The following is a 19,041-nucleotide window of genomic DNA, read 5'->3' on the forward strand; positions in this document are numbered from 1 at the left end:
ATGTGCCTCCACCGGGAATCGAACCCGGGAACCCTTGATTACAAGGCGACGACGCTACCACTGCGCCATCGGGGAGGCCTCAAACTAATCTTATTATTATAATACGAAATATTTATATTGTAATACATTTTATATTTGTAGTGAAACCTTTGCAATGCAACTAAAAATAAATATATGATGGAAATTTGATAAACAACAGATGATTAAAGGGAGTTCTTTGTAAATAGAAGTTAAAAACCACTTCCATGGAAAGGTAATTGGATATTTCAAATGGATGGATATGAATTCAAAAAAGTAAAAATTAATTATCCAATATCAACATTTATACAAATGTATTTTATATAGAATTTTCATTTTCCAAATTATTTGGGGTTAGCTCCATCTCCCTTCTCATTCACGGGTCCCAGATGGCTATCATTACTTTTCTGTTCCTACACAACATATTGAATAAAACTGCATCGACCACTATGCTATACATAAAAATTCCACACACGACCTGCAAAATCATAATCAGAAAACCCACTAGCTATATACCGACCTTGTCTTCAGAGACTCCATGGTTGATCAGGAGAGCCAAACCACGTTTGCAGAAAGCCCGGTGCAGCTGGGAGGCAGATCGACGTAAGCAGACGTCATCGTTTGTTTCTAAAATGGACAATGTTCATTTTGTTGTTGCTCACAATGAGTACCAAAACTGGAACAAGAAATTTCTAGTACATTTCTATTCTACATCCTCTGTAACCACGAAGTAATGTAAACATAACCACATGACGTATGACAAATAGTCTTCCCTGTTTGAAAATGCGGATCTTACCTTACCCATAAATATATTGATCGTAGCTGTACAGTTCATAAGGTTCAATCACTTCAATTTAGTAGCTACGTTGAATGTGTTCTACCATGTACTATATTCCTACGCGGAAAATTCTTGGACACACACTATCGGAATAACCAATAGGATTTACAGTCACTTCATTCTTACGGTGGACAGAGATTAAATAGTACATATCTAGGAAATGTAGATGGTTATTTGTAGTTGCAACAAAGTTTTAGGAAGAAGGTTGATCAAAGATAAAATTTTGCGGACTGCTACTGCCTTAATATTAGATATCGATCAGATAGGTGCGTCTGTCTATAGGGATCCAACATTGAGAAGCTAATCATAAATGTCTCTTAACCTTCGATTTATCAGAAAAATCAAATTGTGGAAAAAAATTATATAACAACAACAGTCGGCCAACTAATTATCTCATGAAAGGCCACTGGATACTTTAAGTTTACATATAAACCAACGAAAAGATAAAGTATCGTGTGTAAGAACTGAAAGAAAGTATGAAATGAGATCTTGAACAGTCTATTAATCATTGGAATTCTTAAAATAAGTAGCAACAATCCATATCATTTAGGTCCATCTCAGTGGCGACTGGTGGTCTGAGTATATGGTTGTGCAATTCAACCTTGCGTCCAGAAGAAGTGCTATCACCCCCTCCCAATTATTCACATCCGTTTTTACGTGCGTAATGATGCTAATTGTATCGATAATCCAATTTACGACACATATTTCACTGATTTGATTTGCTTTATTTTACTTCGCTTTTTGTGCCACTTTTGGCTAATTTGCGAAGATGTGAATGAGGGATGATATGATGAAATTGATGAATGGACACTCAGAAACATCCATGCCCAGTCCAGGATTCGAACCCGGGACCCCTAGCGTCGTAGCGCGATGTAACCGCTCCACCACAGGGGCCGGCACATATTTCACTGATAATGAGATATGACAGAGTAGTATTTCATGAAACTTGTTTTAAAAAATATGATTTACTGTAAATTTAGAAACCCTGGAGATTCTTTTTTCCGTTTATGAATAGATGAGCGTTATGATTTTTTTTAAACAATGCAAATACAACAAATTTGACGCACTCCTCTTTGGCCGAGCTGTAGTTACTATCCCACCACGGCCGATTCCAGGTTTGAGTCGTACTGACATAGGTACAACTTGTGTTACAGGCAAATTTTATACTCGTTTACATTTCATTTTTCATATACCATAGTAATTTGTTCATTTTAGTGTCCCGTTTTATTATTTCGGACAGACTTGCTCATGGAATTGAGAAGAGGTCGAGACTGGGATATAGACATCGAAACTAGACCGAAAAAATATAGACGTCACTTGTAGCTGTAGACAAGAGCGAAAAGGAAACGAGACCAAGGACTAAACGTGCATTGGAGTCGTCAAGAATTTTTTGGGAGGTGGGGGAAGGTCGTTGAACCTGTAGAAATAATTACAACAATGATCATTAGAAACTGACAATGAAAATTTATTACAGTAAATTTATATTATTTCATCCTTATGGAGAATCTTCTATGGAATACACCAGATGAATGTACAAGAATATTGTTTTTCTTTATTTTTCACATTCTATATTCTTGAATGTACTGAAGTGCATAGTTATGATATTTTGTTATTAACTACATACCTCGCTCAAAACATCTTCCAAAGTGGGGGTAATTTAGTTATGAAATTTACGTTAGGCGACCTCTCACACGAAAACCCATTGTTTGTGAAAACGTGAATTTCTGAGTTGCTCCCTTCATGTTACATTTTTTGTTATTCTGATCTGTTGGAATTAGCTGACCTTTATTTTGGTTATGAACTATCAAAATAATACATTTTTTTCGTTTTTGTTTTTTTAAATTGAAATTAACAATGTCTACTTCTGGCGAACGTCGATTGAAGTGATATATTCTGAAAATTTGATCCGGTTTACCGCAAGAATTATTTTGCGTAGTATAGGTATACACCCCATCTAGATTAATTAGACATGATAGAAATAAAACACCAATGCAGACACGCAAGTAAAACAATAGAAGTCTGACAACTTTAAATTTTCTGGCGATTTCTAAATTTTTCATTAAATTTCCCTTTCTCCCAAAATTGGACCTGGATTCCCCTTCACCAAGGAAATCTCCCTTCATGTAACAACACTGCCTCTGGAGCGAGGTACAGAATACAGGAAAGAACAAGGAGTGTTCTCCCGCCAATGCTGTTTACAACGGTGGGAATGACCACGCAGGTGTTTTTAAGTATCCACTCGCCTATTTTTTCTTCGGCTCCCTTTTTCTCCCTTCATACAATCGGGGATGGGTGCAATGGAGAACGATCATAAACCAGTCTCTAAGTTCTTTAAATAATACACTTAAATTCTGGTTTAGAAGCTTGCCTTAATAATTTATATAATATATAATGAAAAATTACCCATATATTAAAGCTAAATGTATTAAAATATTAGAAAAAGTTGGTTTACCGGTGGTAAAGGCCGTAACATGGATTGATTGATTGATTGATTGATTTAGTTTATTTTACTTCGCGTTTTGTGCCTCTTGGCTAATTTGCGAAGATGGGGATGAGTGATGAAATGATGAAATTGATGAATGGACATTCACAAACAACCAAGCCCGACCGGGATTCGAACCCGGGACCCTTGGCATCGCAGCGCGATGTGCTAACCACTCGGCCACAGGGTCGGGCCCGTAACATGGAGAATACACCACTGGGCGATTGACCGGTACGACCGCACCACGCGAAGCTACGGACGCGAACTCTTCCATTCATTCACGAGATCAGAGAAGAGTGTGTCAGGTGAAGCCACGTCTCCCTACAATTTCCACACATAATAGACAATTGAACCATCTCTTACCTATTCCAGTTATATCTATAATGGGTATCTCCGCCTTTGACAGCATGCTTTCCATGATGAACAACCTGCTTTATTCTCCACTCCGAAGCAAAATCTGAACTGCTAGATATGAGACCCACTGACCTCCAAACACTTCAACACAGTAACACTTGAGCAGCCACGTTAGATAATACTTATCAGTAAAGATAGTAGCGTAGTGTGAGGAGGTTTTTTTTTACAGATTGCTCAAAGTCCAAAATCTGTAACGTTTGTGCCATCTGGATTTCTTGATATCATCATATTTCGCATTTCTCTTCTCTTCTCTTCCATTCCATTTCCAGATCAACCAACCCGACCATTACAGATATTTCCGAAATTTGGGAGTATGGTAGGGGACATGAAGTAACGTACATATGTAAGATTTTAGCTCTCATTGATACACGGTATTCATACAGCAGGGTTGTCAAATGCCAACATTATAAAAAAATGTAAAATTGATGCTTACAATGTCAAGTAAAACAAGTCAAAACTTTTCTTCTAATTGGGATATAACATTTATTTTCGCTTGTTTTGAAGCTAAGGGAGTATAGTTTTCATAAAATATATCATTATATAAAAACATTTTAATTTTAATTTGAAGGTCACATGATGTAACATTTGATCTCGAATATCTAAAATGAATGTATGTTCAATTTTGGAATAAAGTGTTACACAGTTAAATGTAGTAGTCTCTGTTTGGTGTTTTGGTATAAGTTTCATTTTGAGATGGCTTTGGAAACAGGAAAAGAATCTGACAGTAGTATATGCCTCATTCAATGAAACACCTTATATCCCATCCCAGTCAATGAAGGGATAAAACATCGAATCTTGGTGTGTGTCATGCTGATTTTTTTCTGGGTGAATTGATGTCGAGAAAGCCAATAATATTATATAAATAATATCATCAATAATATAATATTTTGCTTTATTATTATAGGTTTCTAAATATGATACTAGACAAAATTTCATGCTCTCAGCATATTGAAACGATTGACTGACAACAACTGTAATAGATTATTTATATGATATGAACTAATAGAAATAGTTGACGTGACTGTATTTACCCAATGCTGTTGTCAGGAGTATGTGTCAATAAATTATTGTTGTTATTATTATTATTATTATTATTATTATATACTTGTAAAAACTTTTTTCTCGAAACATCCGATGAGCGAATATCTGACAATTTTTTTTTTCAGATATTTTTTTAAAAAGTTAATCCAATGAAATGTATAGTCTAGCATGCAATGTTAATTTGACATTATGCATTGTCTAGTGCTTTAAACCATACTTATTCAAACACTACGTTTCAACGGAGCACCTCTTCTCTCGTCTTCAGGAGAACAAACTTCTTTGCCTTTGGTGAGGATCGAACCTACGACGGACCTACGATTTTGCTACAAATCCGGTGCTCCACGGAACCCCACATTGTTAGTGAGTAACTATTAACAATGATTAAAGCAGGGTTCATAAAGGTCCAGGAACCCATAAATTCTATTGGGTTCTGCTGCAGGACCGGAACCTTTTTTCTCGCACAGTTTAAATTCGGTCCAAGTTGCGTATTGTTTCATGTAAAAAAAAAAGGTCCCTGCACTGTATTTTAATTGTTCCTGAAAAAAGGTTCCTGAACCGTATTTAAATTGATGCGGGGAAAAAGTTCCTGGACCGAATTGAAATTCATCCTGGAAAAAAGTTCGTGGACCAAATTTAATTTCATCCGGAAAAAAGGTTCCTGGACCGTAGTTAAATTGATCCGGAAAAAGGTTCCTGGACCGAATTGAGATGCTTTAAATATGAAAAGGTTATACACTGTCTAGAACTCATTTACGTTTGCTTATTTTCTCTCGCAGTCAGGGATTGAATTTATTTACAATTCGTAGACCAGGATTGACCGATTACAAGTTGCCTTCTAAAAATGTCCGCGAGTACGTTTACACTGGAATGTCACACTGCGGTTGTAGAAACCGTATCGCAGGAAATAAATCATAATGCTGTCGTTCTCTCGTGGGTCACGTTCAAATACTCCCTTGTCGAAGAGTTACTGCATTGTACATAACGCATTGGCCTATATTAGTGTGGCGTCATATTGAGTTCAAACAAACCCGTCATGTGTTGCTCCGGCATCCGATCCAGGAGCCGTAGATGAGGTAACGTGAGGCTGCTGTGTTCCCAGCAGATATTACAACAGGAAATGGCAGTGCTGCTACAACCAAGTGAAGGAACGCGCGCGAGAGAATGGGGCTATATGGAGAGTGGTAACGTGACTGCAGCGTTTGCGTTTCGCCCATTTCTACCTTGTACCTTAGATTTTCGAGACAGCCAGCACCTGGATTAGTCTTTCATGCTCACAAGTGGATAATTGTTTATCGTCAAGTCCGTAATCGAACCAAGTTGCGTATTGTTTCATTTCAAAACGGAACTTGGGCCCTATTTAAACTCATCCGGAAAAGAAAGGTTCATGGATCGTATTTAAATTGATCCTGGAATAAAGGTTCCTGGCCGAATTTAAATTGTTTCGGAAAAAAGTTTCCTGGATCGTATTTAAATTCATTCAGAAAAAAGGTTCCTGGACCGTATTTAAATTGATCGGGAAAAAGTTCCTGGACCGAATTTAAATACTTTACAGAACCCATTTACGCTTTCTGATTTTCTCTCCTGGACCGGAATTGAATTTATTTAAAATTCCTGGACCTTTAACAACCCTGGATGAAAGTGAGTATTTCTTTCAATGTCGATAAACATAAATAATAACCCGTGGCGCAACAGCCCTACCTACCGACTGCCTGCTTCGTTCCCACCTGATCCTACTCAATTACATCACTCACCCGAGGTGGGAGATCATTCAACCAGTTACGGGGTGACGTGCGGTCAGCACGACGAACCCCCAGTCGTTGTTGTAGGTTTCCATAACCGGGTTACGCTACTCATCCGTAGCTCGCCAATTTCCTCACGATGGTGAGTGGCCACCGGTCCCGTACATACACAGGCCGAAATCTCGAGAGAAAAGATGTTACGCTTCCTCCAGGAGACTCGAACCTGCGTGCATGCCGAAAGCATGACGCCTTTTTTGTTTGTTTCTGCTTATGTATTTACTTTTCTGTGTGGATGATGCGTAATTGTGTCTGCTCTCAAGCGGTAGAGTTGTGAACTTCGTTAGTTCTCACGACAAGCAGCGGAGGTTGGAGGAATGAGGAACGAATTGTTACGAAATGCATGATGTTTTCGTAGAGTTAAAGTACAAATAGTTCAAAGAAACATGCACATTCTATAGTGATAACTGTACTTCTACGGTAAATTTCAATTCGGGTGACTACGAGGGTACAGGAAAGCAAAACGGCGCGTTTGCAGATTCGGACACGGTTACTGCGTGCAGAGAGAGAGAGAGAGAGAGAGTGAGATAAGAGAGAGAGAGAGAGAGAGAGAGAGAGAGAGAGAGAGAGTGAGAAAAGAGAGAGAGAGAGAGAGATACTTTTCTGTAGTGGACACCAGGCACGTAGACTATCTGGAAATATATTTCAGTGGTAGGCCCGAACCAAATGTCTCATAATAATAATAATAATAATAATAATAATAATAATAATAATAATGTTTAAATTAAAATAATTATAAATATATGTAATTAATTAAAATATTCAACTTATTTAATATTATATTTTAATTACATGAATAAGTAAAAAGACGGTATAAGGATAGGGATATAACAGCACGTATTCATTCTATACGTGCAGTTAAGGTCGGAAAATTTTGTAAAAAATCAACTGCCGTGGCAAGGAAAAGTGAGTCGAATAGATAAAAATTGAATATTTATTGAATATCAAAAAGGATGTTAGATCCAGTTGACGAGAAGCAAAGTTCCTGGTAATATTTTAAGCATGTTATTATAAGTAGTAATAAATCTTTCCTAAATCTTCTTTGGTACTGTCATTCAAAATCGTATGATCTCAATACAATCCTTCCTTCCAATAAGTTTGGCGAAAATAAATAACCCTCGATTGAACAACAAGTATATTTTCATAATTTAATTTAGTTATTTTATTATAACATTATTTTTATTATTTAATTTTTGTACTTTGTAAGTATCTCGGGGGTAGTCAGGCCCCATGGACCCCCACTCTAAATACGTCCTTGGTGTATACCTACTAACTCTTTGGTATGTCGGTAGATCTGGCAACGAAAGGCAGCCTGTAATGGAGCTACTGCGCAGCGGGGCTTGTCCAGATTTCACCCGCAGAGTAAAGTTTCATGGTTCGTATTCTAGAGCTATACGTATAGCAATTTTAATATAGAACCTGTACATGATCCTTTTCGTTGTCGGGTGTTGGTTCATTAATATTATTTTTATGGGTTGGTGAAGGTAATATTTGATATTCAGTTTCTAAAGTAACCGGCTATACAGCTGGGCCAAGTGTCTGGGGAGGCCAGTTTTTTCTTCTTCCCTTTTTCCTTCAGAAGGCGTGTAGTTTAAAATCTTGTCCTTTCAAAACCCGGAGGGGTGAAAAAAGAAGTCGTTTACTGGCTTTTTTCGAATCACCTATGCAGGGTATTTCAGATCGACCCAGACACTACCTTTTTCTCGGGAACTGGAAATCGTATCAAGTTGAAACAAAAAAATGCACGACTAAGTTGGGCCCAAAGAATCCGTAGAAAGTATTTGCAACAGCCCGAAAGCCACCCTCTGTGGTTTTATTGGGGGGCACATGCCCCGTTCGTGCGATTTTCAAGTGGGAAGGGTATGTTTGGAATACAGATTCGGAAAGGCGGGGTAAAAATACGATTGTCATATGAAACATTTGTCTGTACCACCTACCGTTTTCCGTGTAGAAAATGGTTTTGCAAAAAAAGGAAGGTGAGCCAAATCGAGTATACCGAGCTTAACAATTAAGATAAGTGCAGCACCATAACAGTTTCGGAAAGTTCAGGACACAAGCTTTCCAATGATATGCCACATGATGATGACTGCGGGACTAAAAAAGGATGAAACCGCGTGACCCAAAAAAGGGGGTCTAAAGTTAGGGAATAACTCGAAAATTTCAAATGGCAAGGGGGGCTCGAGTATTACCTCGTTTTAAAGGTCACAGAAAACGTGAAAAGTATGCGAACATGATTTTGTAATCCACTGACCGGTTTCAAAATGGCGACCAAAACAATTCCAACCCCTGAAGTTGGTGTTCCAAAGTGAGGAATTACGTACGTAAATGGCAAAACACAAACACTGGACAGAGTACATAAGATCCTGTACAAAGAATTATTGCAATGGGTCCGCTCTTGAAACACCGTAATACTGTAAGCTTTGTTTGAGCTGCAACTTTGACCGCCCTTCACACTTTCTCCAGGCTTAGGACTGGCACCGAATGGTTTACTGTCACACACAATAAGGAATTCGTTGGCGTGTTTAACGGCTGCTTCGTCAACGAAGGTTCTTTTCTCACAATTGATTGCCAAACCATTGTTTGACAAGAGAAATGGGCCTAACTGAAATGATGATAAGAAAAACGAAAGTGTGTTCAGAAACCAATGAACAACGAAAACGAGAAGAATAGGTAAAGCACCCAGTGTGATGTACATTTATCAACTTACAGTAGATGTTCGAAATGCCTTCTCTCGGTCTCAATGCATTTCTGCACACGGTCACTGAAATCATTCTGTGCTGCAATAACTTCTGCCTCACTAATCTGCCTGCATGCAGCAACTATGCGCTCGATCATGTCGTCCCTCGTTGTAGGGCGATTTTGGTAAGCTATTTCTTTCAGTCGCCCCCAGAGGTCATAATCTAAACATGTTAAGTCTGGTGCCCTAGGAGGCCAGGGCACCGGCCCACCTCTACCTACCCAGCGACCAGGAAACATTGCATTCACCTGATTCCTCGCTGTCAGCTCAAAATATGTTGGGCAGCCATCATGTTGTAGCCACATGTGTGTTCCACACATTCACAGACCATCTACGTTGATGATCAACCTCTTGCATCCACCGTGGGTTTTCGGCGGCCCAGTAATGCATGTTGTGCCGATTTACCTGACCATCACTTTTAAATGTAGCCTCGTCAGACCACAACATTTCGTCAAAGAATCGAACAGTTGCATTCACTTGAGCTTGAGACCACATGCAAAAGTCTAGCCTGCTTTGAAAATCAGTTCCGTGTAGCTCTTGATGCAAGGACGCGTGAAAAAGTAAAAAAGTGTTCCCCTGTGCATAGCACCACGCCATGAAGGCGTATAGGGGGTGCGGGGGTAACGCCCCACACTTTCTTGATCCGGTCGTGAGTGGGGTGATGTGATCAGAATCACGCCCCTGACCGCCTTTACCCCCCAGGGTTTCCCCCAGGTACCCATGTTATTCGACGCTGGGTGGGCGCCGGGGCCGCTTCCACCGTTAGAAAAGTTCCCGGATTTGAACCGGCCGGGGATCGAACCCGGGACCTTTAGCATGGTAGTCAGACGCGTTACCGACTGAGCCACCGCGGATGCGTGGTACGGATGAAATCTGTGATCCTCTAAAATCCTTCTCACTGTAATTGCGCTGACACCAGAATCACGAGCAACTTGTCTGATACTCACGTGAGGATTGAGATGGAAGGCTACAAGTACACCGGCAGACCTCTCATCTCGAACAGGCCGAGCAATGCGTTCATGTTTGTGACTGCTAGAAGGCCGAACATTGCCCCTTCTGCGTACACGATTGGCAAGGGTGCGAAAAACATGTCTTGAACGATGTTCCCGATCAGGATACCTTGCAGCATACACACGAGCAGCAGCAGAACTGTTTCGTTGGCACTCACTCAACACCATGAGCATATCAAATGCTTCTTCGTTCGTGAAAATCATTATTAGTTCACATTCAACAATTTGCCACTGCGAATTAAGTACAGGAATGCACACTACCCGCGAGAAATGCACTGTAGAATGTCCTGAGGTACCACACAATGCCTTCGACGATGCAACCACTTGTAACAGACAACGGTGAATGAGACCAAGATTGGAGGGGCGTATTCGCGTTATCAGTGGAAGCACACTGGAACCGACTGCTATGCAGGAGAGCTCGTCACACCTCAACCAGTGGTACTTTCCGATTGCCTTTGTTGAACCGGGCAGTGGGAACAGCGTACGTGCAGTCAAATGGAACTGGACGCACCGGCAATTGGCGTACTTTGTAATTTGTCGACTGGGCCAGCATGCTGTGTTGTGTACTGCAGCCTACCTAACACGTGGGCTTATGCTTTTTCCTACTCGTACACAATGGACCTGAAGTTCTACTCACTGAATGTTGTACACTCACAGAGGCATGTACTAATACGAAACCGCAAACCTCTCACCCGGACGTTCAGTACACTGACGTTATATGTGACGGGTGGCATGGTCTGCCAATGGTAGCGAACCAGTAACCATTTAGAAACCTTGTCACGAATAAACAGCTGTTCCGCTGACATTCTTTGTGCAGGATATCATGTACTCTGTCCAGTGTTTGTGTTTTGCTATTTACGTACGTAATTCCTCACTTTGGAACACCAACTTCAAGGGTCGGAATTGTTTTGGTCGCCATTTTGAAACCGGTCAGTGGATTATAAAATCATGTTCGCATACTTTTCACGTTTTCTGTGACCTTTAAAACGAGGTAATACTCGAGCCCCCCTTGCCATTTGAAATTTTCGAGTTATTCCCTAACTTTAGACCCCCTTTTTTGGGTCACGCGGTTTCATCCTTTTTTAGTCCCGCAGTCATCATCATGTGGCATATCATTGGAAACCTTGTGTCCTGAACTTTCCGAAACTATTATGGTGCTGCACTCATCTTAATCGTTAAGCTCGGTATACTCGATTTGGCTCACCTTCCTTTTTTTGCAAAACCATTTTCTACACGGAAAACGGTAGGTGGTACAGACAAATGTTTCATATGACAATCGCATTTTTCCCCGCCTTTCCGAATCTGCATTTCAAACATACCCTTACCATTTGAAAATCGCACGAACGGGGCATGTGCCCCCCACTAAAACCACAGAGGGTGGCTTTCGGGCTGTTGCAAATACTTTCTACGGATTCTTTGGGTCCAACTTAGTTGTGCATTTTTTTTGTTTCAACTTGATACGATCTCCCTTTCTCGAGAGAAAGGTAGTGTGTGGGTCGCTCTGAAACACCCTGTATAAGGGATTTTATTGAGTAGCGGGGGTTGGCATTTTGTCGTTGCTTGGGCAAGAGGAGAGACCTAGGAAAGTTCTCTCGATACCAGTAGTCGCTGTGGCTAGTCTAGAAGGCTAGCGGTCACGAGTCAACCATTTTCATGGAGATAGTACTGATGGTCTCGGCCAACGTACAAATCTCTGTGCACCCAAGTTTTAATTTTATATTAAAGAAAACGGCGTTTTTAGTAGTGGCTGTGGCTAGTCTAGAGGCTAGCGGTCACTGGGTAACCATATTTAAATAGAGATAGTTCTGATGGTCTAGGCCAATGAACGAATCTCTATTCCACACACACACACACACACACACACACACACACACACACACACACACACACACACACACACACACACACACACACACAGATATATATATATATATATATATATTAAACATCGCAATTTAACTTATTTGGATCATGTGGGGATTTTTGCCTTTGTGATTCATCTGTACATATTTAAACAAGGAATAAATAGTGTTCATATATGTATATATATTTAACGGAACGTCTGGACCATCCTTTATAACAGAAATGAGAAAAGAACTTAGATTACCCTATATCCATGGTATAGAATAATAACAAGAACTTGTATGGTAGTTATTCTAAGATGTGTATTTCGAATGACCCGTATTGTTAGTTTGTTTTTTTAATGTTTTTGCATCTTATTCGCCTGTGGCAGTAGCGGAAAAAGTAACTGGTAGAGCCAAGGCTGGTTTCTGTCTAACAGAAGAGAAAAGGAGTAAAACACAATATATCGATGGAAAACTAAACTCCTTAATGGCGATATTTGATTGTTATTTTTAACTACCGTCCGAGTCTACCTGTTGTGTCTTTCAGGGTGAACCCTGACAAAGCCTGCCAGCGCAGCAGCAAGGAGAGGAGCTAGTGCCTGCCTTAGCCCCTGCGTGTCATCCTCTTTGCGTTCGGTCCTCGTGTTCGACCATCTCCGCTCTGTCTTAAGAATCTGTGAACCAAGGCCGCGCATAACGGCAGATAAGAGGAATAAGCGAGTGGGCGGAACTATTGAGTGCGGGCTGCTGCAAACAGCTGTTAGCTGCAGCCGAGTTTTCACCGCCCATGCACTCACTTTCCCTCTCACGCGTTCATTGACCGAACACTCTCGAGTGACTACTTGCTCATAGATTTGTTTTGTTCGCTTGCTCCAGGGATCCCCGAGACAGGAAAGATACAGATCATCAAATCCAGGTATCTGCCTAATATATTAGCCAATAGATTCTTATGATTTAAAGTTACTACGTCATTCTTTAATGAAATGTTAATTAGTTGAACTTTTCAAACTTGAGTTTTCCATAAAGTTCCTTTTCTGCAACTAAGGGAACAGAGGCTGCAAAATATGCTAATTAACATGAACATGTAGCTAATGCGGTACAAGCATCAGAAGACATGTTGACAACTAGCTCTTATCATTGTCATTTCATTCATCCAGGAGCATCAGAGCAAAGTACTTCAAAATGGGATGCAGAAATATTGGGTATATTGCACCCTATAATTCTACAATAATATATATTTTAAAACAATATATTGTTTTCCCTCTAAAATGGTCATAGTGATAACGCAGTACCTACTCATGTTACTTTGTAACAAAGATTGATTGAATTGCTTTATTTTACTTCGTTTCTTGTGCCACTTTTGGCTAATTTGCGAAGATGAGGATGATATGTTGAAATTGATGAATGGACACTCACAAACATCCATGCCCAGGCCAGGATTCGAACCCGGGACCCCTACTTTGTAAGAAAGAGTTCTCCTGCTAGAACACATTACAGTTGCTTGGATCCATACTTTCAACTGAAAGGCCCGATTAGTCTAACTGAGCATACGACGATACTCAAAAACGTGGTTTGAATTTATCCATGTTATCTTAGGTATTTTCGCCAAATCCAAATTTTAGATCTTAGAATGAATGGAAAGAGGGTTGAAGGAAGCTGACTAGAATTACATATGCAGGATGAGAAATAGTATGAAACATGCAGTGTTAGAATAAGCACAATTTGATCATTCCAAAATACAATTCATTGTAGCCCTGTATGAAGTCCACGGGGAAATATAAAATAATATCGCAATTGATTTGTCCGTCTGTCAATGGGAGTCAAACAATTAAAAGCAATCAACGTTATGGCCGTTTTCCTTTAATAACCGACAAGGTAATGATTTGGAAAAAGGCGAGTTAACGCAACTTCGATATTCGAAACTTCAAATGCAGGAAAGGTAAATTTTTGTGTAATGGAATTGGTCTCAATTGTTAATTAATTATGATATAAATTATATTTATTGGTATTTCGTTAAAGTCTATAACCAATAAAGTCAAAGTTTGCTTTAAGTCCACTTCATGCACACATAGGGTAATCGAGACTGAAACTGCCCTTCAAAATGAGGACCGAATCACTATATGCCTCCAAAGGGAATCGAACTCGGGACTCCTTGATTTCAAGGCGACAGTTATATTGTTACGTCAGAGGTACTATATAACCAAAGAACAGAAGGACATTCTAATGTTATGATTAGTACTTGTGCAGTATATTAAATGTAGTTGCACCTTATCCTGGATGTAAATCCTCCGGTTTATTATTCGAAACATACAACTCTGATAGTCTCGTGGATCTTTTCTTAAAGTGAATGTCTTACCGAAGGTTTATTAAAATTTTGACGTTCTCTTTTAAATAAGAATGTTCAAGAAAAATGAAAACTAGTTATTCTGCCTCCGCCTTCTCTGCTTTTGGGAAACTTTACTTTTAGTAAGCAAAAAGGTAATAACCGAGAACGAGAATAACCCCGAAATCAAAGTCATATCCAGAAATAAATGCGAAAGGAAGAAAATTTTGCGGAAGCATTCTACAACCCCCAAATTTGTGGCACAGTAGTAATATTAATATACAAAATGATTAAGCAGTTATCACCAGAGCAGCACATGCACATAAAAATATTTCTTTCGACCACTCACTCTGGAAATCGAACCATGATCCGCCTGACTTTGAGACCTTTGTTCCTTTCTGCATGAAAGAAAAACATTCCCAAAAAATCCCGTGACAGGCACAATTAATTACTACCAAAAAGTTATTTGAACGAAAAAATTAAAGAGAACTCCCCGGTGGCGCGTAGTGGTAACTCTGCCATCTTGTAATCAACTGTTCTCGGGTTGAAAGCTTGTCCTGAGTTTAAGTATACTTTAAGGCTAATCTAGACTGAACCTGCAGTTTCTAATTTCGGATCCAAAGCACTCTGTGTTTCCAATAGGAATCGAACCTGGGATAATTCTTTACAAGGCGAAGCGTTACAACTTCGACGTAGGGTTATATCTTCCATGTATGCACATTGGATAGCGGTTCCGATTCCATTTTAAACTGTAGGTCCAGATCAGATTAACATATCTATGTACAAAGTTGACTTAAAACAAATACTCAAATCAAATCTAATTTTTTATTTTTGGTTCATATGAACGTAGAATAACAAGTGACAGCTCATACACTCAATTCAAGTTTCCATGTGTTTTCTTCAAGGGAATCCATTTACCGTATCCACATACGTCCACACCCAATCGTAAATGGTACCATTTCTTCAAACACCTTGACAGCAATAAGACATCTTCAAGACTACTGCATAGTGCAAAACGATATATAGCTATTTTGCTTGAAGAGAAAGCTTAAACCATCTACTAGATACCATCTCCGTGAACCTAAGGTAATTACTTACATAGAAGATTCTATGTTTCTACACAACTTATGCAGTTTGCATCGACGTTGTACTAACTCGTGAGTTCAAGATATAAAGATCCGCAAGCCAAGGTAATCCTTGAGTTAGGAATAGGATCGTCTTCCCTATTACAAAAATTTGGAAGATGTCGCAATCCGAGCGAGTCACGAAACTCCCAGATTACCTAGCCTCAAAGGAAACTCTAATAATCGTTACAAGATGGAAATACGTGATTGCTTGGAGGCTTTGAGAGGCAATGGTGATTTCCCTCTTGACATCACTGAATACAGTAGATCAGATGCCCACATATGCTTATGTAGTGGCAATATGCTCCACCACGTACTAAATCGGCAGAGCATAATATAATGTATGTTGGATACCAAGGGGCCGGATTTTCAGTCACTCACTCACTCACTGTCTCCTACACAAACAAAGTGAATCAATACACATTTAGACCCTATGACAAAGCATATTTCAAATATCATATTATTCATACACGAAGATTTTAATTATATTGATCGTACATAACTATTTTGATACTAAATAGTACATCTCCTTTCCGGAACTCCTTGTTCCACATACGTATACTTGTACATAATAGTACTAGATAATGCTATTTAAAAATGGTTTACTGACGGAGCAGTAAACCATAGTGAAATATTCCATCATCCTTGAGCTGGGATATCCTCACGTTTCAATCTTGACTCCAAAAAATCAATCTTCTCCTTTAAGCATAGTTCTTGAGCAAATAATATAGACATACTACATTTTTATCATTCTCGACATATGGAAAACCTACTTCATTATCATCTCCTATATGAGAAACAAGATTGGACCCTTCCGTGGTAAGGTATTTTGTGGTACTGAAACAGGAACATTGTATCCATGTGAAATATTTCAAACATACTCTTATCCTAAAGGACTGAATCAAAGTGTATGAAGATGAGAGTGGCGTTCACTCTCAAGAGTTCTGAATTTTCTTCCAGAACGCATATATACAGGGTGGGCCAAGATAAACCGAACCCAACCAAGTAATGAACATATGAACTGCAAGGCTATTTTATTTTATATTTTTTTACAAGTAGATCACAGACAGAAGCCTACTCACATGAATTTCTCCGTCTATACAGGTACTACTGGAAATATTGACCACCATGGTCCAGGCACAGGGTGGACCGATGGATCACGTTCAGTGCGACTTGCTGTAACTCGTTCCGTTGGTAGTCGGCGATGTCGTTGTGTATGTTCTCTTTCAGTACGTCAATAGTTCGTGGATTGTTGTGGTACACCTGTGGTACACGCAGGTATTCATGCTTCTTATCAACCATGGATCCTGTTGCCTCAAACTTCCTTATGAGTTCGTGTATGAATCAGTCGCGGCTCGTGCCTAAAATAACAGGTGAAGAAGTATAATTATAGGCAATGAAAACAAATAGTAAGTGCCAGTGCCCCCCAATTTAAAACGTCTTTTTTGTCTTCATTCGTCCATCTGGAAAATGGTGTCTGCAACAAATTACACACTAAGTCATTTACTGGGTTCATTGTAGAAACCACAGCTCAACACATGAACACAACACACGATAGGAAACGCGAAACACACACGCGGAACAAGATCTCGCGAGAACGCGAAGATTTTGCCACAAGCACTGGATGCGATGTTTTCTCCGACGAGAGAACTGCTTCATCTAGAAAGCGACACCCGTTCAAGGCCAACGCTAGGTGACGTCACCGTTGCCATGACAACCGGCTAAGTTTTCCGCAACCTAGCGGTGTTTGCTCTTGGGTTGGGACGAACTCAATACGTGCGTAGCGCCGAGCGGCGTGTTATTTGAGTATTATCGTGTGCGTTCTGCTGGGAAATAGTTTAATTTAACAAGCAAATGAAAAATGTCAATATTAATTTGAAAATTAGGTGAAAACATCTGCACTTGTTGCACTTGGCCAGCCGCCACTGGTATGAATGACTTGGTAGGTGGTGTCCTGTTGAATTCGGCACGGAATTTTTCTTGTACTCCTTTCACTCATCTGCCCTGTGAGGAATATTCCTTTACGATGAATATCCTGACCTCCTCCGTCAGCTACATTTTTGTGTCTACACTGGTGATTAGCTTTACCTCGATTGTTGCCTTCACGGGTGTAGGTCAATGTGCGTCGTTCACAGCTCCCTTCTTTGAAAACAAAATATTATTATTATTGCGTGTTGCTACATCGAATATCTTCTCCCATATTGGGTTCGGTTTATCTTGGCCCACCCTGTATATTCCATGTAATAATCTTGATTATTGTTTCACACCTTCTAACCACACAAGCCAAAAGTGTGATCAGAGCCAAGAGCAAAGTCAAATGATTAATCATGAATTGAAAATTCGTAATAGTGGTATAACAACTCTTGAAAGCTCAGAAACATTACTGGATATCCTGAGAAAATCTCAAGACGTATATTGCTCGTTAATTAGCCGAATCAGTTTGCAGCATCCCAAGCCAAATAGATATCCTCAGCAGATCATATTAATTTTTATGACTAACCTACAAAAAGTGTACAAAAAATGTTGTTAAGAAACACTCCTCTCTTTAAACTTGTTACTGCTTTTTGTTTTTTGTAACACCATTTAGTCTCCTGTTTTACTGTTGTTTCTTAACTTCAGCTGTAATGAAAATCGGGAGTTACGAGTTTCTTCAAAGCTGCAAATGCACCAACAGCCAGAGATGTTATAAAAATAATCTTACTCTATGATTTTGACGTTACCAAAACATTTATTTATTTCTATAAAACAATGTACTAAAGGCGATAGCATTCTCCTTTACCAATAGCAATGCTGTGGAATTTCGTAGCAACGAACTGGTAATTTCATTACTACAGGCATGGATATTTCATCGTCATGGAAAATGAATAAGATCATATAGTGGTAGGTGGTGGATTACCGACGTCCCTGCTGAGCAGTGTCGAAGTTAATAATTGTAAGTGTCTTTGAGTCTCCTCTTAAGATGTTCTTTGGCAGTGAATGTAACCCGATGCTGAGAGCCACTTATGGGAATAATTGGAACGTCGTCGTCAGGATGAACAAAGAATGCTATGGAATGGCGGCCTTTGCTGCGAACCTGTTCTTGCTCCGGGACTACAACGCGATGTCTCTGCAAAACAAAACGTGAACACGTTCATGCTTAGATAAGTAAATGAATAAAATAGCAGTTTCGATGAAGATGAGAAAATTTTATTTCGTAGTTTGTGTATTATTTCAATCCATTCCATCTCTTTAGGTATCTTTGAAGAAAAAGTGATTAGAATAAAGCTAGTTTCACACAGTCCGTCTTCACTTTCGAATCGACCTCCAGTATGAAATGTCGTAAGTTCGCGAAGGCGGGAAGAGGAATCTGCCTCGGTCCTTAAAAACGCAGTCTTAAAAACAGTCACTGCTCGAACACGATATATCATTTCAGAA

At 39.6% G+C, this 19,041-nt stretch overlaps 1 protein-coding gene across 4 annotated transcripts in view; it reads right to left on the bottom strand.

Annotated features, from left to right (window-relative positions):
• Positions 1-19,041, bottom strand: part of LOC145982794 (uncharacterized) — a 47,716-nt gene that overhangs the window by 14,525 nt on the left and 14,150 nt on the right. For 2 of the 4 annotated variants that reach the window (XM_083116158.1, XM_083116161.1), the window contains one exon: positions 18,392-18,733. In XM_083116158.1, coding sequence (XP_082972284.1) covers positions 18,551-18,733 — 183 coding nt within the window. In that variant the 3' untranslated portion in view covers positions 18,392-18,550. Of the gene's footprint in view, positions 1-427; positions 646-3,701; positions 3,955-18,391; positions 18,734-19,041 lie in introns of those variants that run through there. The other 2 variants (XM_083116159.1, XM_083116160.1) reach the window with 2 other exon arrangements.

The sequence above is a fragment of the Lepisma saccharinum genome, unplaced genomic scaffold (genome assembly GCF_977018435.1).
Source record: "Lepisma saccharinum unplaced genomic scaffold, izLepSacc3.1 HAP1_SCAFFOLD_424, whole genome shotgun sequence".
Taxonomy (NCBI): domain Eukaryota; kingdom Metazoa; phylum Arthropoda; class Insecta; order Zygentoma; family Lepismatidae; genus Lepisma; species Lepisma saccharinum.